The sequence below is a fragment of the Diadema antillarum genome, unplaced genomic scaffold (genome assembly GCF_040938485.1).
Source record: "Diadema antillarum isolate AM-2024a unplaced genomic scaffold, OU_Dant_1.0 scf00000093, whole genome shotgun sequence".
Classification (NCBI taxonomy): domain Eukaryota; kingdom Metazoa; phylum Echinodermata; class Echinoidea; order Diadematoida; family Diadematidae; genus Diadema; species Diadema antillarum.
Window position 1 is genome coordinate 952481 of NW_027270982.1, and position 23590 is coordinate 976070.

The 23590-nt window shown below is 38.1% G+C and overlaps 1 protein-coding gene across 1 annotated transcript; it reads left to right on the forward strand.

Moving 5' to 3' along the window:
* Window positions 1-11524: 11524 nt before the first annotated feature.
* On the forward strand, window positions 11525-23415 carry LOC139718351 (uncharacterized). The gene is made up of 4 exons (XM_071629827.1): window positions 11525-11597; window positions 19864-19944; window positions 21897-21996; window positions 22425-23415. Exons 1-4 carry the CDS (start codon window positions 11525-11527, stop codon window positions 23413-23415), a joined length of 1245 nt encoding a protein of 414 aa, XP_071485928.1.
* Window positions 23416-23590: the final 175 nt, after the last annotated feature.

Genomic DNA, 23590 nt, shown 5'->3' on the forward strand with positions numbered 1-23590 from the left:
CTCACTCGCTGCCCAGCATCGGGACCGAACGCTATTTTGGCCAAGTACCGCACTTGTTTTCCCCAGGACGGGACGTTTCTCGGCTTCGATCATGCGCAGAAGGAAATTTTGCACCCGGCATGCTCAGCTCCCGGCCGCGTCGTGCTTGCGAAAACTCCCTATAGGCCTCACGCTCCTAATTCAACTCGCGCATTGCCTACCGGGAAGGCAGTACAAAGATGAGGTAATGTTATTTTTTACCAAAAAAATCATTAAAAATCAGTCAAGTGGAAAATTGCCACTTTTGGTAGTGTTTGACATTGCTTGAGGACAGGAGCTTCTGCAGGTTATGAAGAAGTTGAATGAATCAGGGTTTTTGTATTTTTAATAATTTTTTATTGATGTATGAGGTAATTTGCTATTTTTATCATTTTTGAGAGTGACTGGATGACTAGTCTCGTATGGAGGCTCTTAACTTTTTTTAGAGCTGGACAACATCCCAAAATATGTTGTTTGCTTGAAAGCAGAGAAAATTTCCCTTCATCTGCTTCAATTTAAAAAAATTCCATGATTCGATTGATTTTTCATGATTCATGGAATATGCTGCATTTAACACAGGTTTATATGGGAGCCCGGAAAAGGAGCGTGAGGCCTATACTGTGAGACTGGTAGGCAGTGGGCATGAGAGTCGTCTGCTAGAATGCGGCATGCAGAGTGTACGGGAAGGTTCCCGGGGTTACTGCCATGGTACCTGCTAGCTTAACTTCGGAAATATTCTTTAAGGGGTAAGTCAGGCCACTAGTAAACAAGTGTAGTCCTATTTCTAAGGTAGCCCTTGCCCTCAACTCTTACCATAGAACTAAAGTTGAATCCATTGCCGACCCAAAGTTAGATTTCAGCCCCAAATCAGATTCTAACCCCAAATTTAACCCTAACATTAGCTTTTAAAACCCTTACCCTAACCCTAACCCAAACGCAAACCCAAACCCAACTCTAACCATAGCCCTAAAGTTGAATCCATTGCCGACCCAAAGTTAGATTTCAGCCCCAAATCAGATTCTAACCCCAAATTTAACCCTAGCTGTTAAAACCCTAACCCTAAAACCCTATTAACCCTAACCCTGTACTAACCCTAAAACCCTAACCTAACCCTAACTAACCCTAACCCTAACCCTAACTAACCCTAACTAGCCCTAACTAGCCCTAACTAGCCCTAACCCAAACCCTAACCCTAACCTAACCCTAACCCTAACCCTATAATCCAAACCATAGCCCTAAATGCCAACCCAAAGTAAGATTTCAGCCCAAAATCAGATTCTAACCCCAAATTTAACCCTAGCTGCCTAGTAATATGAACAAGGCTCAAATTTAACCCAGTCTAAGCTAGTGTAGAACTCTAGTCTAAAGTTAGACCGAGTAACTTGCGCCCTAGCCCTCACCCTGCCTAGCTTCCCCTCATCCTAACTGTGGGCCTATATCCTTAAGTTTACTTGTACACCTCAAAACTAGCACCCAGTGACAGTGTAACTGTATTATTTTCACTTTTACTGTGAAAATGGAGAGCTATGTGTGTAAAAACTGTGATGGACGTGCTTGGTCCCATGCAGACCGTGGTTTTTTGTGTTGGAAGTTTCCTTGCTGTACGAATTCATGTTCACGCACCAGCCTTGTGCCATTTATTCACCACTCATGGTCTACACATTCACTCCATTGCATTTCATTCTAACAACGAACTCAGCATGATTCTCTCAGAAAAATGTAGCAGGACTATCAGTTTTCAAAGTATCATAGTCATTTACTGACATTTAATGAATAATATATCTGTGTTGCAGGCTGTCATACACAATATTCTGGTCCTGGATCTGAGGGAGCCAGCAGGTTTGTTCATGAACGTTTTTATACAACAGTGTTTGTTTGTTTGTTTCTTTCTTTCTTTGTTTGTTTGTTTGTTTCTTTCTTTCTTTATTTCTTTCTTTGTTGTTGTTTTTTGAGGGGGGGGGGTGTTTTATGGCGACAAGCAAGAGGATTTGGATATGAATGCGGAAGAGTGGAGCAAACATTATTCCAAACAGTTAGAAATTAAGATGGACAAGAGTGCGGGTGATGATCCAGTGGTATGCTGGCTTTTTACAGGCCGAGTCAATAAGGCTGTGACCATGTAAATGTGTTGGAATAATAATACTGGAGAACAGTGAATAAAGAACACTTGCATTCTGACTCCAGATCCAAGCAGTCAAGCATCTAACTAACCCCACAAAACATAAAATGTATAAACCTGTACTCATGCTCTCTGTTGTTGGCCTTATGTAGGGCCATTCTGTAGGCATGTCCTGGAACCCCCCCCCCCCCCCGCATTTCCCATCCAATCTTATTCTATCCTTCATATTCTAACCTCTGTGAACTCTAATCCCTCCCTTATATCGAGTTTTACAGTGATATGTATTTTAAAAGTACATCATAGTATATTTATGGCCTGGTGGTGGGCTCAAATGCTCCATGGAACAGTGAAATTGAACTTGCCTTTCTTGCTCATTGAACTTAAATATTTACCTTGATATAATATGAATAATTATTTTGATATTTTGGGAGGTTTTCAGGGTATCCAGCATTTAAACCTTCAAATTGGACTGAATGAATGTCATTGAATTATTGTCTATGTGGGCCCTACATCCAATTTCACCGAACCCAAGGTATAATGCCAGCAAGGGTGCATTGATTGGATTTCAGTACATGGTGCATTGTAGCTTGATGGGGTCCACTCTGCTGAAAACAAGCATGAAATGTAGAAAGTTTTATATCGTTGTAGTCGGAATTAATATCTCTACAAGATGAAAGCGTTCAAAAGGTGTTTGGAAGCACTTGACTGCTCTATAGGCCTCACGCTCCTAATTCAACTCGCGCATTGCCTACCGGGAAGGCAGTACAAAGATGAGGTAATGTTATTTTTTACCAAAAAAATCATTAAAAATCAGTCAAGTGGAAAATTGCCACTTTTGGTAGTGTTTGACATTGCTTGAGGACAGGAGCTTCTGCAGGTTATGAAGAAGTTGAATGAATCAGGGTTTTTGTATTTTTAATAATTTTTTATTGATGTATGAGGTAATTTGCTATTTTTATCATTTTTGAGAGTGACTGGATGACTAGTCTCGTATGGAGGCTCTTAACTTTTTTTAGAGCTGGACAACATCCCAAAATATGTTGTTTGCTTGAAAGCAGAGAAAATTTCCCTTCATCTGCTTCAATTTAAAAAAATTCCATGATTCGATTGATTTTTCATGATTCATGGAATATGCTGCATTTAACACAGGTTTATATGGGAGCCCGGAAAAGGAGCGTGAGGCCTATAATCATAGTTGATTGATACGTAGAAAGTAGGGGATGAAGCAACTTTAAAGATCCTGTTTACCTTTGGGAGCAGTGATTTTAAAAATGTTCATGTTATCACATTTGATGCATATGTGTAGGTCTGTTGTATCACGAAACATCCTACCATATAAAATTTTTGCAATATTAAAAAGCCTAGAATATAAGGAGACATCAGTATTTTTCTCATTAAACCATAACTGTAGATGGTTTAGTCTGGAAACATTTTTATTGTAACTATTGTTCACATTTTGTATATTTAACAATACTTAAATTCGATTTCACCGATTAAAATTTTTACAGTCGTTATTTCTATCTCTATCTCACATTTTGGGTTTTTGTTTCATCTGCAAATGCTAAATTAGGCTTTTAAGATGTGAAGTAATCTTGTCCTGAATTGCTCTATCAGCTCGCAAAAATTGGAAGTTTAGTTCACATGGAATTATCGCTATTCAAAAACAATGGAATCGCGTTTTGTCCTATCAGGTCGCAAAACTGGAAGTTCAGTAAATGAGGAGTTAATATCACGATACAAAACAACGGAGCACGTGACAATTGAGACCTGATTTGCCTTCTGAAGATTTTTTGAGTTATTGATGTAAGAAAATTACCTTTGCCTGACATCTAAAGTATACTGTTGCAATGATTCAAAGTCGTTGTATCGCTGGCAAAAGGACATTTACACTGGAACATCTTTGAGGGTAATATTATTCCCCCTGATTTCTGAAGACGTAAGTCAGGTGCTCTTTAGATATGCTGGAAAAGTAAAAGTATATTGAAATAAATTAATAAGATATTATAGGCTTCCCGACTCGCAATGACGTTCCCGCAGCTTTGCAGTACTGGTGTACTCATTCAATCCACATAGATTTAGGATCGTTCCCCTTTAAAACATTTGTCTTGATTGCACGCTAGAAATATATGTCAAACATTATCTATTATTTTTTCATTAATGTTCTCTCTACACATCCCATTCGAGACGTTTTCTTCCCCTGTCCGCTATTCTTCCTCGGTCATATCAAACGCAGTTCTACTTTATTTGTATCCCTTTAAAAGCAGTGTAATTTCTAGCGGTTCCTTTATGTTGCGTATACAGTTGAGAAGTTGTCAAAATATAGTTTATCGTTCATTTGCTTCTGCATGAATAAAAATTTTAACATTCTGTTACCGTAGATGTTGCAAATCAGAATATTGATGCTGAACTACAACAGGGTGTTAATTTTTTCAAGCAGTCGATGTGTCAGGACTTTCTATTATTTTGTTCTGTCTATGAGGATGATTTCGAGTCATTACACACATTACACACATTACACATGCACACACAAACACACACACACATATATATATACACACACACTCACACACATACTTTTTTGATGATTTTTCTTATTTGAATTTCCATTCAATATCAAGCTTATTTTCACAATAAAAAATAAGCAGCTGTATTCTTCTCACTTCTGCTGCTGAGTAACATTTTCTATTAGTATCCAGTACAATATATATATATATATATATATATATATATATATATATATACTGTATATATATTGTGACGAACTCGCCTTCTCGTCGTGAATTAAAAGAGTGTATTTGACTGTCTGTACAAATGCCTCCGCGAGCCGTGTCAGGATGGCCGAGTAGGCGGGGTTCGTTTTGTTGCAGTTTACAACGATCCCTTTAAATTATTAAAACTACTAGTCTGTATGCTACCATGTATTATGTTGTGTCAGAAGCAGCTCACCAACACAAGCGGCACACATACCAAGTTCAGCATCACTTAAAGTATGTCACTCCCAAGCGTCACTTGTAGAGAATGTTAAGATGGTACACTTATGTTGTTACCAACTTTTGCTACCAACTCTTGCTACCAAGTTCTGCTACCAAGTTTTGTTACCAACTCTGCTACCAACTTTTGCTACCAACTTTTGCTACCAACTCAGTCACGCTAACGTGGAACACCTTTCACAACCACATGGTGGCACATGGTGGCACAGGTATCGATGATGGCACGGGGTAAAGTGCTGTATCGCACCGTTACCAAACTTCCTCAGGCGACGACTGGAAATTGGATTGGGCACGGGACTATGCGACAAGTCACATTACCATTATACCCGAAATCCAATGACGACGACTGGAACTTGGATTGGGCACGGACTATGCGACAAGTCACATTACCAATATACCCGATATCCAACGGCTTGCTGGTTGGTCTTCTCGTGCTCAGGAACGGTGCCTCCAGCTCAGGAACATGTACCACCACTCTCCAAGCTGTTGTATTGTGGTAGCATTCTCAAGAAGACACATTGAAGATAGTAATTCAGGAACATATGTACAGGTTATTACATATAGAATTGAACATTAACAACACACTGGAAATGTATCATTCACGGGCTACTTGTTGCGGACTATGTCACACAACGGCCAATTTATATGCCTCCCCTCCTATCGCGGAGTGAAGAGGCAATCCCACACGGCCGTGAGCGACGCGGAAAATACTCGCAGTAGTGCTTCAAATTATTTACAATGTTGGCGTGGTTATTAAAGTCGTACAACAATTATACATTTTAGCAGTATCTCTTGTACATGGTTACTATAATTCGGCATGTATCATCGGTCTAAACCGGAGTTGGTATTGAAATAATCCAAACTTGCCCATGACAAACAAGTAACCACAAATTTAATAATAAATGTTAAAACTCATAATAATGCACTACCACCTTGAAACGTTTAACCACCGTTTCGATATTGTGCCCCTTTCTATGTTATAGACACTATCGATCATAAGAAATTATAATCGAACGGTTAAATCGAATCGGTTCCACCGAATTTCGTTACAATATATATATATTGTAGTTGTTCCGCGTATTGGCAGTACTAGAAATAGCAATAATAAAGTCACAACAGAGGAATGCAGGGAATGCATTAATAACCAATCTTGATTTAATGAATAATCCGAATTTTCGAGGAACCTTCCTCTTCTTCAGGGATGACAGTGTGTTTCGCACTGTCATCCCTGAAGAAGATGAAGGTTCCTCGAAAATTCGGATTATTCATTACATCAAGATTGGCTATTAATGCATTCCCTGCATTCCTCTGTTGTGACTTTATTATTGCTATATATATATATATAAAACATATCACAAATCATGCCATGTATGCAAAATTGATATAAAATTCTGCATAAATCTCAGAAAAAGCTATCATACGCACACAAGCACACAACCCGACTCACTCACACACATATAGGAATTATATCTTTTACGAGTCGAGTCGGTGCCCCACACACAAAAACATGCACACCCTGAATTGCAAATGCAGACACACACACACACACACGCACACACACACAAGCACACACACACAACACTTCGTCGCACTCATACACATGTATACATCTATTCCAACTTCATTATTCTTTTTTAAATCTTCTAATACGTATAGTAGTTATTTCCTTCCTTGATTCTGCTGTGAGTATAGTGGATTCTATCATATTACAGCCTGAGTCATCAAACCTCCTCAGACAGAGGAAGGCGTTGTATCATAAAGGAAGACGTTGTATCATGATAATGCGATGCTGTTATACGTTTTCGTTGTAATACTTTGCTCTCTTCGGGAAGAGCCTGCAGAATAGGATTTTCTAGCGTTAGCAGTGGTTAGTAGACGACGCAATACATGACAGTGTGATTAGAAAAAAATAATCGTTTCTACGCACTTCGGGCAATTTCGCAGAAAGAACCTATTTGTGTTCATCCTATCCTGATGTTGTAGTGCGGTTTTACTTCACCAAGAAGGAAGTTAAGCACTAAAAACATTCAGATTTCCTGGTTCAAGACTTCGCTCACTCAACATGTAATACAAGTACGTTACAGCTGGAATCATAATCGTTAATACCGTCATCGGCGTAAAAGAGAACGATCTCTCTTTCTCCAGAAGAGAGAGACAGACAGACAGTCAGAGACTGTGACAGACAGACAAACCAGACAGGGCTGACTCACCTCTTCAGCACTTTAATAACTTTCTTGTCCAGCTAGGCTATTCCCTTCCATAATTACCCTTTCCTCAACTTTTCCATGAATTCTTGATACCATTTACAATTTATTTCTTTTTCGATTTTCCCTTCCCATGGCTAACCCATGTCTAGTGAAATGATGTGCTTCCACTGTCATATTGCCGGGCGTAACGTAGTTTACTGTACAATACTGGTTGAGGTGGGATTCAGGTTTATAACATTAATAAGTGAGATAAGGATAAACCTCTTATGAAATATGAAAGAGCATGTAATTTTAAGAGGGATTCAACGTTTATTTGATGAATATTGGTTTTAAAATAGCTGAGATATCAATAAAGTGATGATAATAAAAGGCGACAGGTAGGTCACATCTTTTATTAGGATCTCTTTGTTTCACCTTGTTTTGGATATCTCAGCCATTTCAAATCGATTTTCATCAAATAAACTTTTGATGCCCCTTAGAATTGCACGCTCGTTGACATCTCATAGAGTGGTTTCTGCATATCTCGCAAAACATTAAGAGCTAAATCCTCACCTCAACCAGAACTGTACACACCCTTAATGAAATTTGAAACACGTTTCAATGATCAAGAGTATATCAGAACGATATTATGTCTTGTTCCGGCTTTATATTGAGTAAGAATGTTCACTGTAATCATGATAATCTTCAACACATTATATTCCTTTCGGTCGCTTTTCTTTCTTCTCTCTTTTTACAAGAGGTTTACTACTCTTCTTCATCGCCGTTTCTCATTGACTTTGCTACAACTCACAACAAGTACGGCGATACACAATCCCATAATCAAGGGTGAGCATGGGCGTCACGGGGGGGGGGGGGGTGCGTTGGGTGCGAACGCACCCCCCTTCAGATCCTTAAAAAAAAAAAAAAAAAAAAAAAATCAGTCTGCGAGCGACCTCAACGCCGGACGCTAAATAATTACTCTTTTCTAATTTTGTTTTTTCCATATTTTGCACCAGGGACACACACACACACACCACACACACACACACACACAAAATCAATTCGCACCCCTGGTTCTGGCAGCACTGATTTTATACATATCTATTAGTAATCTACAGTGTTTACTATTTATCGACCGTACTGTACATCCGAACGATACGGAGCACTTATACACGTTTGCATGTACGTGTGCACACTTACAAGTATGTAGGGTCTATGTACGTTGCTTCTGACCAATCCATATTGCCAGCCCAAGAGCGAGCCTTAGCCTCATTAACAAAAGATGAAAAAAAAAATGGAGGGGCAAGCATATCATTTTGCCCACCCCCCCCCCTCCATAATTCAAGAGACGAGAAGATTTTCTTATCTTTTTTTGACAGAAAAACAAAAAGTTACCCCCATAAAAATATTGGAGGAGCCAGCATATCTTAATTTTGCCCCCCCCCCATAATTAATAATTCCCGAAATGAGAGGATTTTCTTGCTTTTGAAAGAAAACAAAAATGTTGCCCCCATAAAAATATTTGGAAGCAAGCGCATCATTTGCCCCACCCCACATAATCATAATTCCCGCGATGAAAAGATTTTCTTGCTTTTTTGTTAGAATTCAAGAAATCTGTCCAATCATTTCACCCAAAAGTAGTGGCGTAATTACGGAGGGGGGCGGGGGGGGGGGGGTGCGCCCCCCTCCCAATTCGCTGGTAGAAAAAAAAAAGACTTACCGAAATAGTAATTCAGGTGTTAGTAAACTGCTTTTGAATGAAAGGGTGATCAAGAAATAAGATATTTTTCTATGATTTCTTTTAACCATAATTAGACAGGTATATAGTGTGAAGCATTGCTCAAAAAGCCCGGACCCGACAAAAGATTGTGATTCAGCGTGATTCCTGGCATTCTGCATATAAGCAGGATGTGCGCAGTGTACTCAGTACATCCGAACTAAGAGTGGCTACAATGTTGCGCGATGTGATGTAGAATGTACACCTTTGTACCTTACGCTTCGTTATATCAAAGCTAGATCATTGATTTTGCAGTGTTGGCACTGTTGCTTTACATACTAGTCTATGTAAAAATGTCTTGCATTGCCAATAAAAAGACTTGACCTGGGCTAATTCCTAACTTTTCCATGTACATATAATACACACAGACAAACAAACACGCACAAGTAGTTTAGGGGATGCTCTAAAGTGCTGATTTTGGACATCCTTTCCCCGCTTGGTCACTTCGACGCCACCTCGCTGGTCAAACCTCCCCCAGTCATGAACATAAACCCACACCCTTGACTACCAATGGGGGATCCAGGGAGAGGGGCGCACCGGGCACACCGGGCGTCCCCCCCCCCCCCCTCCCCCTTTAATTTCCAAAGCGAAAAAAAAATAATCTAGCTTCAAACGGCAGTTTGGGGACTGTAAAATGTCAAAATTTTCAAGCTCGCTCGCTCCGTTCGCTCGCATTTAATCTTTATGCCATTCTTCTGATGTTGCTGCCAGTATACCATTGCCTGCAGTTGCGCCCGTTGCGCCCCCTTAATTTCCAAAGCGAAAAAATATGGCTAAGAACGGCAGTTTTTGGACTGTAAAATGTAAAATTTTCAAGCTCGCTCTCTTCGCTCGCTCGCATTTAATCGTTATGCAATTCACCTGATGTTGCTGCCAGTAATTGCCAGCAGCTCCGCCCGGTGCCCCTCCCCCTTAATTTCCAAAGCGAAAAAATATGGCTAAGAAAAGAACGGCAGTTTTTGGACTGTAAAATGTAATATTTTCAAGCTCGCTCGTTCCGCTCGCTCGAATGTAATCATTATGCTCTCCTGATATTGCTGCCAGTATTTGCCAGCAGTTGCGCCCGATGCGCCCCCTTAAATTCTAAAGCGAAGAAATATAGCTACAAACGGCAGTTTGTTTGTTTTTTACTGTAAAATGTCAACATTTTCAAGCTCGCTCTCTTCGCTCGCTCGCATTTAATTGTTATGCCATTCAACTGATGTTGCTGCCAGTAATTGCCAGCAGTTGCGCCCGGTGCGCCCCCCCCCCTTAATTTCCAAAGCAAAAAAATAAGGCTACAAACAGCAGTTTTTGGACTGTAAAATGTCAAAATTTTCAAGCTCGCTCGCTCGCTCGCATTTAATTGTTATGCAATTCTCCTGATGTTGCTGCCAGTAATTACCGGCAGTTGCGCCCGTTGCGCCCCCATCCCTCCTTTATTTCCAAAGCGAAAAAAGATGGCTCCAAATGGCAGTTTTTGGACTGTAAAATGTCAAAATTTCAAAGCTCGCTCTCTTTGCTCGCTCGCGTTTAATTATTATGCCATTCACCTGATGTTGCTGCCAGTAATTGCCAGCAGTTGCGCCCGGTGCGCCCCCCCCCCCCTTAATTTACAAAGCAAAAAAATGTGGCTACAAACGACAGTTTTGGGACTGTAAAATGTAAAATGCCATTCCCCTGATATCGCTGCCAGTAATTTGTCGTTTCACACCGTCATTCCATAATCCATTTATAAGGGGTGCAACCCTCTCCGGCACTTCCACACCCTCCCCCACCCTCGCTCGCTCCCTCGCATACTACCCCTCCCCCCCCCCCCCCCCCCAAGATGAAATCCTAGCTACCGGTGCCCTTTCCCCGCTTGGTTTCCCTCAAAAAACAGTAAAAGTCTAGGGATTGAGAGCTTCCTATATTCCAAATGTCTGTCAAAAAAAATCTCGTAAACATTTAGTGTCAAAACGCACCCCCCTTGAAAAAAAGCTGGTGACGCCCCTGGTGAGTCAAGTTAAGAATAACAAATCGGTATTTTCTTCTCTGGGGGAAGTTAGGTGAAGTGATCAGACAGTTCGACGTAACTTTACCTTTCGTTAATGCAACTTTCGTTTCAGTCTCTGCATATGTAAAATCGCATGTCATTCTCTCAATTGGAAACTACTGCAGAGGATCATCCGGTCGTGTCGCGCCTGATGTGTGTTTATTATTTCCTCTTGTGTTCTCGCATGACTGTAATGCCCTCATATGGTCATGTACTCCAGCAGTCGCAGTTCATTCACTGCATGAAGAACGATGATGTCAAGGAACTTGTACTGAATTAGAACTCCTGAGAGTTTCCCCGAGAGCAAATGAATTCCTTGTTAACCACCTTTGAAGTATCAAGAGCATTAAATTAGTAGTCATTACAGTGTCTGATGATTGGCACGCAGATCTAACTGCCCGACTGTTTGCACTTAACGCAATGTGTAGCACCAACCACATCGGAGGTCATTGCTCAGGAGACGTCAAGACGAGCCTACGTAACAATCAGGGAAGTGAGTCTGAATTGTCTTCTCTCTGATTTCATCAATTTGTTACAATGAATACCAGCAAGAGCGGACACCCCATTGCTACACTGACTTGTCAAATCGTCGTATTGGGTGCTTTACTCACACTCATTTCTGTTGCAAGAAACGTGAGAGCAGACGTTAACAGTAAGTATCAAGACTTCTACAGTGAATGTAGTAATGTATTCTATAAGGAGCTATGCACTAGCCCCCCCCCCCCCCCCCACTTGAACGTAGGGATGGGAAGACACTTTTTTCCTTGTATTCTATTCAAATAGTGGCTTTCTCGCCATATGAATGAATGAATGAATGATTTATCACCAAATTTGTAAGTTCACGTTTACAATCACAGGTGATTTATACAATCATTGAGAATACAATGATAATGATAATACAACTAACAGGAATACAAGACATGAAAGTATAGAATCAAACTTATCAACAATATGAATATGAAAGTACAAACATATTTACAAATTTGGTAAAAGGGTCCAACAAATAGCAACGCTAGTGGACATTGGCCCTTGAATACAGAAGAAGAATATATAAACTCAACAAGAAAATCATTTACGTTATAAACAATTGCATTTACACTATGTACAAGATCAACATTTTGAAATTGATAAATGTGCTTTCATTATTTATATTACTAAAATCTAAGTTTTTGCTTTGTGAATTACAAAATAAACAAGTTTATTCCAATTATGTGTATTCTTCCAATAAATTCTTTTTGAACACTTTACAAAATTTTTTACGAGAGGATGTATAACGTAAATCAGTTGAAAGATTGTTCCACATTTTAACACCTGAATATGCTATTGACGTGATTGATCGCTTCCCTAATTCTGTTCTGACAGTTTTAAGTTTAAAATTGCAAATTTCTTTGTTTCTTGTTTCGTATGTATGGTCAATATGAGAGAACTAATACGATGCTTTATGAGGTAGGTTATCATTCAATAGATCATAGATAAATATTCCAATTAGGTATCTACATTCCTTAAATACATCCAGACCTCCAATCCGCAGGTTATGCGAGGTAGAATAAAAACATTGTATAACAGTAGCAGTATTTGTTTAGAGACGAAGTGTCGTATTCTGTACAAAATTCTTTTTTTTTTTTTTGCTTAAAACAGTCATTGATGTGTTTCTTCCAATTTAAGTTTTCATCAATACAGATTCCGAGAAATGATATTGAATCATCAGACTCTAAAACGGATTCGTTAATTTACAATTGACCAAATATTTCAATTTTTCTACGCCTGCTTTTAAAGATCATATACTTAGATTTATCAATATTAACTGTTAGCTTGTTTGAATTACACCATACAATCACATCTTTTATATTCTTACTAACATCTACTAAATTTAAATTGTGCTCATTTGTATTGAAAGTATGAAAAAGATTAGAATCATCGACAAATAATCTGAAATTAAAATATGAAGTTGAATTGGGCAAATCATTAATATAGATGAGAAAAAGTGTTGGACCCAAAACAGATCCTTGAGGAACACCACACGAGATCAATTCATTTGAAGATATGCAGTCATTATAACATACAAATTGTTGCCTGTCTTTTAAATAATTCCTAAACCATTGTAAAGCTAAACCTCGGATTCCGTAATGTTCAAGCTTTTTAAGAAGAATTGTATGATTTATCGTATCAAAAGCTTTTGCAAAATCAATGAAAACTCCGATTGTTGACCACCCTTCATCAGTACTATTTGTAATTTCATTAATTAGATTTGGAAGTGAAAGTTTGGTACTGTATCCATGCCTGAATTCATATTGATGTTTATATAAAATTTCATATTTTTCCAAAAAATCTACAACACGTTTATCGATTAACTTTTCAAATAATTCACTTATTATCGGTAAAATCGAAATTGGTCTATAATTACCTGGATTACTTTTATCTCCTTTCTTAAAAACTGGCACTACCCTAGCTGTTTTGAGCTTATTCGGGAAAAAAATACCTCTCAAAAATGATAAATTTAGAATAAATGCTAAAGGTTCACTGACGAATTCCTTTGCATCCACTAACATTCTAGCAGGTAAGTCATCATACCCGCTTGCTTTAAACTGATCAAGAGTACAAATCATTTCATTTACATCTGGACTTACAACTGGCAAGAAAAAGAATGTTTCTTGTTGATGCGGACCGAGATGACTTGCAAAGTTGTCATTATTAATCTGAATTTTACTTGCTAAATTTTCACCTACGTTTACAAAAAAAAAAAAATCGTTGAAAGTGCTTGCTATATCTGTCGATGAAGTAACTTTGACATCTGACCCATCATTTTCTTTCCTGACTAATTCATCAATTCTTGTGTTATTTTGCGAAGGTGTCTTTTTCAGAAGTTCATTTATAAGGTTCCAGGGTTTTGGTTTTTTTTTTTTTTTTTTTTTTTTGGGGGGGGGTTGTTTTTTTTCTTTTTGAAATAATTTTCCATAGTAGAGCTTTTTAGCTTTTGTAATTACTGAAGTCAATGTGTTTCTATATTTTTTAAATTTGCCCAGACTTGATCGTTTTTTAACATAAAACATGTTTTTTTTTTTTTCGTATGGATTTTTTAATAGATTTTGTTATCCATGGATTTGACCTTTTCTTTGAATTAAAAGATATCTGTTGAGCTGATGCATGTTTATTGCAGACCTCCAGGAATATAGTATAAAATAATTCATAAGCTTCATCAGGATCAGTACATTCATGAATTGCTTTCCATTGCACAGTTGATCATCGCAAAAAGAATCCTTTGAATAATTCCGGAAATTTCGTAGACGTCTCACCACCTTTTTAGTGGGTTTAAAGTCAAAATTGTCAAATAAAGCATAAACTGGAAGGTGGTCTGTTATACCAGCCTCAATACATCCTGACTGAATACAACACGACGAAATATTCGTATATATATGGTCAATTAGCGTTGAGGTTGTATTAGGAATTCTTGTTGCTGTTTTCATCAACTGGTCTAAGCCGTATGACTCCGTAAGACGTATTAACTCACTACTCTTGTCTTCATTATTCGTAAGATCAAAATTAAAATCTCCCATTATAATCGCTAATATGAAAAAAACACAACGTAAAGGTAGGGTATACTACACATTCTCCCCCACCCACCATCTCCCCAAGAAATATTGGCTTTACACACTAAAATTTGCATGTATATCATAAATTAAAACATGAGGAATAACTAATCCTGCAATTTTAAGTTGGGTATTATTGTTTACTTCATATTGCTAAGAGTTTATTTCTTTTTTTAGTTTTCATCTTTATGTGCGTTACTTTTTTTGTCACCCACCTAAAACAGTGTCAGATTATATACATTATTTATATGTATCCATAAATAACGAAAATGGTATTGATACACGGAAATAAGCACAATTTTGACATACGATCACAAATAAAATAATGTCTATAAATAGACACGTTTTGACATCTTTATATACAAATATAAAGCAACAGAAGAAAATTCAGGAATTAAGGGGAAAGCCGGAGAGCATTCTAGAAGTCTTTGCATTCTGCTTTGGTTCTTAGCTATTAAAAAGTATGTAATTAGATGTTTGTTTGTTTGTTTTTTATTCTCCTGAGTCCCCCATCATGCCCATGCTAGTTAAAAAAAAAATACGAAAACGCTTCTGACCCTTGAGAAACTTCATTTCAAGATAAGCCCGTGTATAACGGACTTAAAATGAAGTATAGTGAGCGCGTATTTCGCAATGACTCATGTTATACGGACTCATGGTATACATTGCCCAGTATTTTTTTTTTCAGTTATGCAGCTTTTATGAGGGGACTGCATACAACAAGCTCTTATACTTTGTAACAATCCCCTCCATTTCCAACAACTTTGCTTCTGAGTTCACCATAAAGATATAACATTTATTTATATCTCTCTTTACAGGAATGATACCACAATATATATATATTTCTTTTCATTTCTGAAGTTAAGAGTGTTAGGTTGGGTGGACAGGATGGAGCATCCGAGGGTCAAGTACAAATGCTGCTTGATGACGGCCAATGGAGGACAATGTGTGTCAGCAACTTCAGATTCAATGCCCTCATCGTCACATGTAGACAACTGGGATTTCCCGGGGCCAACCGCGTAAATCCGTTGTTGCGGTCCGCTGACCCACAATACCCAACTGCAAATGTTTCTATCTCGTGCCAAAAAAGTGGTGAGGACTGTATTTTGCAAGCTTTGTATAAGGAAAAATGAATAGGGAGGAAAGACATATATTATGAGGAAAGAAAAACAGTATATATATATATATATATGCATGTATATATATATACATATACATATATGTCTGTTCATCTTGGAATTTTCCACGGGTTGGACTTCGAATGTTATAATCATAAGAAGAATGAGCCTCAAATACGCCATCTGTAGATCCAACAAACCTTAAAAACATTCTTGTTGGATCTACAGATGGCGCATTTGAGACTCATTCTTCTTGTAATCATATATATATATATATATATATATATATATATGTTTATATATATATATATATATATATATATATATATATATATATATATATATATATAAACATGATTCAAATTCACGTATTGGCCCCACGAAAAAATGAAGAAATAAACTGGTAATGCATTTTTGCAAAAAACAATGAATTCATTATTTATACATTCACTAGACACATTTATGGTCACCAAACTTTGAGTAAGAATACCATCTTTGCGCTGAAAAAACATTTAGATAAAAATCTAATGATGAGTTAGGTTTTAGGAAGGGTAGAAATGGGTTGACGATTATCTTTATGAATTATCCCTGTTAAACAGGCAACGGCCAAATAGAAAATCAGGAAAATTGGAAGAAAATGTCACTGCCCGGTATAGCTGTTTACATGGTGTAAAATTTTTTAAAAAAGTGTTGAAAAAGAAAATGAGCAGGGATGATTAAAGTAATGAAAATCCTGAGTCAGTGGTCAAGGTTAATGAACTTCATCCAAATGAAAATTAGGGAACATGAACTCAGAGAAGGAAGCATCCACACCGACTGCGCGTCTATCGTATTTCTCTATAATGATAGTGTCATGTAATTAAAGAAGACCAACGTGTCAATTCCCACAGCAAAAGTATCTTGCAATTGTAAAATGTTACATTTTAAACCAAATTTGTGCCATTGTGATCACGGACTGTCTTCACTGAATGCTCTGTAAAATGCTGACATTTTAATGATCAAATATTTCATGTATCGCAATATATGCAAATGCCTCTGCCAATCAATGAAAACTACAGTCTCCCAAAAAAAAACCCAAACAAACAAACAAACAAACAAACGAGGAAAAAAAAGAGTTTTCGTGCATTCTTCGTCTCTTGCAGAAAGTCTGCTTAACCAGTGTAAAATCAATCACAACGAGTGTTTTGGCGATGTCACTGTCAGGGCAAAATGCTACAGCCAAGGTAAGCTTCCACTGGAAAGTGCTGATGGCCTCCATGAAAAAAAGCAGGCAAACAATAAAACAACAAATTACACACACACACACACACACACACACACACACTCACACCCTATAATGAACTCTTATGTTTGTTTGACATCAAAACCCTCTGATGCTCTCCGACGGACATAGAGGTCTGCAATCTATATCTCAAGCCGGGCCCAGAAATGGACACAACTTAGCCTTGTCAAAATCAAGAACAAAATGACATGCGCAGTCAATTATTCCTGCAATGTGAACCGCTCGAATACTTCGCAATTGTATATAACCACTCAGTTATCATTTTAGTAAAAATATATCTTTTTGTGGCAAATTTCATATGTGGTTTGATATATTTGTATCAAGAGATAGGTATGTGCAAGCAAGTATTTCAGCAATTACGAAGCTTATTGATAATTTGTTATTTCAGCGTTCACTTGCATTTGAAACCTGATCTAAATTTTGATATTTAGATCTAATACAAATTCTGATCTAATAATTTGTTGTTACAACTCTCATTTTCAATTGAAATCCGATCTTAACATGACACATCATTGTCCAGTTTATATCACTGATCTAGATAGTAATGTGTACACTAGTATAAGGTATGAAGTACCTCCATGAATACATCGGTACATTAGTGTACATCTGTATAGATATGAATACGGTGAGAAAGATAATATTTTATAAAATGGGTAAGTTTAATTTGATTGGTTTTCTTTCCTGGATTAGGTATAATCTCATATGATATACACGGATGGAAGCTTAGCTGTCTTACCCTGTATCACTGTTGTGCGTGTATATACCTGTGTTGTGCATTTGAATATTCAGGCTTTTTACATTTTGATTTTTTCTTTCATTGTAAGTTTTCTGTAATCATACATGTACTTTTTTCTGTACATATGGCACTATAAGTCTCCGGACTTTCTGTCACGAGCTCTTTTTGTTTGCAATAAAACCGAAATCGAATTTAATTGAATTGAAAAACACACAGGGAGTCAGACACTTCTGTAGGGGAGGGGGACGAGTTAATATCAAAATACTTCATTGATAGTTTGCCGTATATCAGGATGATTGGGTCAATGATTTCTGTATTTAAAAAAAAACGAATCAGTGGAAATTGTACAATTTCATTTACATCTTGCAAATATTGCAATTTGGATTACTTATACATTGTCACAATAGACTCATTCCAGTCAATCTATGTCATTGTTTATGAGAGAAGGACGTACTCTTAAGATAGTGCCCATTACCACTGAGCAGTCTTTGTCTCTTTTCACAAACAAAATGTGCCTTCAATACCATGTCTGTCTGTCATCCGCTCTTGCCTTAAACACAAGAGAGTGGCTACCTAGGTTGTTTCGAGTTCGCAGAAGACAATCCGGTGGAAAAGTCCCAAATGCTGCAAGCGCAAGCCAATGACATGACTATCAGCATGCTGCAAAACGTTTTGCCAGACGAATAAATATAGATATTATGGACTTGCAGAAGGGTGACCAATGCCTCTGTCAAAACGTCAGCGTCGAAAGCATCAGCGGGAGGACAACAGTTACTGTCGGGCCGAGTGTGGGGGTGATACGAACTCGAACTGTGGCGGGTTATTTTCTGTGGCATTCTTTGAAGGTACCTGTATATTGAAATGACTGTGTTCCTTGTAGTAATACGACTTAATTGTCATCCCCTGTCATTCAGAGCTTACTCGGAAGATACCATATAAACATCAAGGGAACTAGATGTAGTAAGATCTAAACAATTTTGCTATCCAACGTATCCTATTGTTTACCATACTGGTAAATTAAACATTCGCTGTGTATAAATACTCTTTGAAATCCTTGACAGAAGTGATGTGACGATCAATAAACAAGGTAGACGAATAATAAAGAAAACAAAACACTCTAAACCAGTGGGTGTATCAAAATCTCTCTAAGTAAATTTCTACATTGTATCAGCCACACGAGAACTAGGTCATTGCTTCAATGCTGAACATCTTCTAAACTGCTCATTAGGCCTGTATCTGACGACCAAAATGTGGTCCTATAACTGGGGGGCGTTTCATCAACGAGTTCGTCGGGTTTTCACCGACAAATTTGCTATCAGCCAATCAGACGCAAGGATTTACACTGACAACTGTTAAAAGCTAATGAAATCCTTGCTGGTAAAAATATTTATGAAAAATGCAGCACCTCGTATTCCTACAAACAAAGGGTCCATGGCACCGACGTTTGCGAATGGGCATAAAAGATAAAGTCTTCATTTGATTACATCAAAGGTTTTGATTTTTGGCGATTGCTTTACTTTACCCTCCCCCCCCCCCCCCCCACACACACACACACACAAAAGGTCAACTTCGTCCCTTGAGCAGTGTCTCACCTGGGACTACCCGACTGCGATTGCTAGCGTCACAACGTGAGCACCTTCAAAACCTTTTGCACCTTTCTGGTCTGAATGGTGTAAACTTGCACTCATGAAGGTGTTCTCACTGTCGACACTGGTGAAGGTTGAGATTTTTTCATCAGAGTGCATTATGTGTTGAAGATCTCTATATTATTATAAAGTCAATATGTTCCTTTATTAATGTTTCCAGTCCCACAGAATCGTACTTCACTAAGTTCAACCGCAGAAACAACACGGCAGGCAGCCAGTACTTTTCACGCTGTAACACTGACCACTGAAGGTATGTTTCTGCGCAACTTGTCTCTTTGTGGGTCTAGCAAAAATTCTCTTATTAAAATTTACAATTTTATACTCTTACAACAATTGATCTTGCGTACATTACCGGCGCCATTCCCACTTTGTATGATCTTTTCTCTGCAGGAAGTGAAGCAACCCCCAGAGTTGATTCGAAAGTTGTGCCATTCACGACTGGTGAAGCACCCACTAAAGCTGACCTGGAAGGTTAGTGAACCACATGCCTGACGAGGAAACAGAGTGTATGGATTAGTCTTGAATAGTTTTAATTTGCATTTCATTGTTTATAAGAGAGAGATCTAGTTTATCCTGGAACACTTCTTCCTTTGTTATTTTTTTCCATTTTGTACAACACTTTGTGTCCGAGTATTTTTTTTTTCATTTTATATATCTGATGCCAAAGCTTCATCTGAAAACATGAATCAATTTTTGTTCTTCCATATTTACTTTGATTCCGTGATATTTTGTTTCGCAGTATTTTTCTCTGCAATTATGATATGCAGGTTTCTCCTAAAGCATTTGTTGCTTCATGATTCGGAGTCATATTGTTTTTCAGTATTTCTAATTTTATATTTCTTACATCAAACCTGATCTGAAATCCTTAAAAGCATTTTTATTTTGATTCAATTATATATCATGATTAAACACAGTGTCTTTTGTAAAATTGTTTTTATCACGAATGTCAAAACTGCATCGAAAGTACTTGAATGCAATTTTTTTTAAAGTAATTGTTTCTTTAGGATTCTGAGTCATAATTATTGTTTCGTAGAAATACAAGGTTTATATTTCTGACATCAAACTTGCATTAAAAATGTTGATGAAATATTTTGATGCATCTCTGCGACATGTTATTTTGTAGTATTCTTTTTCATATCAGTGATGTCAAAATTGCATCTAAGTCCTTAAATGTATTTTGTTCCGAATCATTTGTTTGCTATAATGATTCCGTGACATTGTATTTTGCACTTTTTATTTTACATGTCTGATGTCAGAGCTGCGCTTTCAAATACTTATATGCCTTTCCGCACATTTTTTTTTTATTGATTGATCATATATTTCGTATAGTATTTGTTTTATATTACTAATGTCAGCGCTGCCCGTAATATATCCTTAAATGCATTTCGACATGAAGCATATGCGTTATTTTTTCTAAGATTATGTGACATTTGTTTTTGTAGCAAATTTGTTTTATAATTCTGATGTCAAAATTGCATCAGAATCCTTAAGCATTGCTCTACTGAAGCAATGTTTGTTTGTTTTTTAATACTTCTGTGAAAATTCTTCTCACAGTATTTTACATGCCATATGCACCTTTGGTAACAGGTCAGTTTCACTTCTCTTGCTCTGCTCCAGCTTCGTTATTTAGTTAGCCAATATCATGGTATTCAGAGAAGTACTGTTGAACACCATATTCGTCTTCAACTTAAAGAAAGTATGTCAACATCAACATCAGCAGGGTTTGTGGGAGAATCATCGCCATCGGACATGCAATAAAAGAATTCTGAAAGTCTGTACAGGCAAATTAGATGATATGATGGTACCACCATCTCACAGTTATAGCATTACATTACACTGCTGCTGTTTTCAGTAACACTTTATTTTCCTTAACCTGAAATATATTACAAAAGCAAAGGGGTAAGATGCATAATGCAACAGCAGCACGATAGTAATAAGCTTATGAATAAATAAAACACAATAACAAGCCCTCAATAACAAAGTCACACCCACATACACTCATATAAAACCCATTAATATAAACTGATAAAAATTACAAGGAGAACGAGTTTCTCCTAGTACTTCACTATTTATCTCCAAATCTATAGGTGTGGAGAGAGATGTAAGTCTTTTAAAAAGTATGTCAGTCAAAGGTCATTAAGAATATTGTGTGTGTGTGTGTGTGTGTGTGTGTGTGTTTGTTTGTTCTTTTAGCGTAGTAAGGATTTGCACTGCTCGACATTGTCATAATTATCATTCAGTAAGGTCATATAAGAGTGTGTGTTAAATTTGCATTTGAACCTTTCATCCATGCCTTTTATAATTATGACATCATACACAGTTAATGCACACGTCCTCCCCGCAATTAATTTTTCTGTGTTAAAATATCGTAAGTCTGTCCACATCGCATTCTTCTTATCTCGTTAATTCCACATGTGCTACAGCCACGGACATGCCAAATGATAATGGACTTGTAATTGGGGTCTCGATCGTCTGCGCTGCAGTCGTCATGCTGGCAATCATTTTCATCATATTTTGCTGCAAGTAAGTATTCCTGCATGGGTAAGCTAATGTCTCTATATCTACTCCTAGGACTTCATGGAATTAGGGGAATAACAGAAATTAAATACCAAAAAAAAGAGACCTAATTGTGATCGGGTAAAGTATATGAAATTTATGTTAATATCAGAAAGAACTTTGCGGTGTAACAATTCCATATGCTTCTAATGAACATACACTCCTATAATATAGTCTACTTATATGTTTATTCGGCGCAAAGGAAACTTACACCTTTATACTCTTTTCAATAATGGCGTGCATACATTGCGTGATACATACATATCAGCCCTTACGAGAGAGAGAGAGAGAGAGAGAGAGAGATCCCCCCTAAAAATAAAGACACAAATCACTTGTGTATAATCAAATTTGGTTCATCTAAAAAGTGAAATCACATTATTTTTATCAACCTACAGACGTCAGAAACGTGAAGCATTGAAGAAGGGACCACAAGACGAAGTCAAAGATACAAGGCAGCATTCAGATGGCAGATTGATCCAGAACCAAGATGCGGGTCCAAGTCAACCTTTTGAGCCCTCTGAGGCGGCCAACACCTACGAGCTGATAGACAGGCCTGACGCGACATCAGCTTCTCCCAAGGATCTCCTCCTAGCCGATAGCACATCAGTAAAGCAGGAATTGACTGTCTCCAGGCAGTCTCAACCTGACAAAGCGGCGTTGTCCATCGGTGACCTCTACGCGGTGCCGATGAAGGAAGGAAAGAAGTCTCGAAAAGTGGACACATACGACAAGGTCGATGGCGACCCTACGACTGACGGAGACGGAAAAAGATACGAAAACGTCTCGAAGATGCGCGGCGACTCTGGGCAGGCCAAGGAACACAGCGTGGATAGCAGTCAACGCAACACACCTTCGTCCGAACTGAACGGCCTGTCACCAATGGCAAGGGATACTGCACCACTGGTGTCCGAGGGAACCTCAAAAAGTATTTCCATCGCGGAGATCTCCTACGAAGCAATCGATGATGTGTTCACATCTACACAGCCCTTACAGATTTACGAGGACGTCCGCTATGATGACATACCCAACGGCAACGGACTTACCAGCTCCGGAGAAGTGACGCCTTCAGGTGGCAAATTTGCCAAGCGTACAGGAAAGACCACAGCTGAGGATATACCTGCACCTATGCCAACTGGCAACTGTAAACGAGTGGATGAATGCTTTCGTCGTGAATACGACAGTTACGAATCCGTCGACTGTAACGCCAAGGGCGAGTCGTCAATGAGTGAAGATGCCAGGCATGCCACGCAATCCGAGTCGAACAGGTCCACCAATTGTCCTACCTATGCTGTACCCATGAAAGACCGCCGGACCGTTAAAAGAGAGGACAGTTTCGATGACTCCTGCATGGTGATGAACGAAATTTACTCTTCCTGCAGCCCATAGCTGATATGTCATGACTAAGGATTTAAGGTCGTCGTGTTGCAATGAATCATGGGAACTTTGAAGGGAAATAGCACAGCACAATGGAAAGTGAAGTCATGTTTTGTGCACCTGCAGCACACGTACTCTAATTTCGATTCAAATCTTCTAATAGCTGAAACATTGGCCTTTACTCACT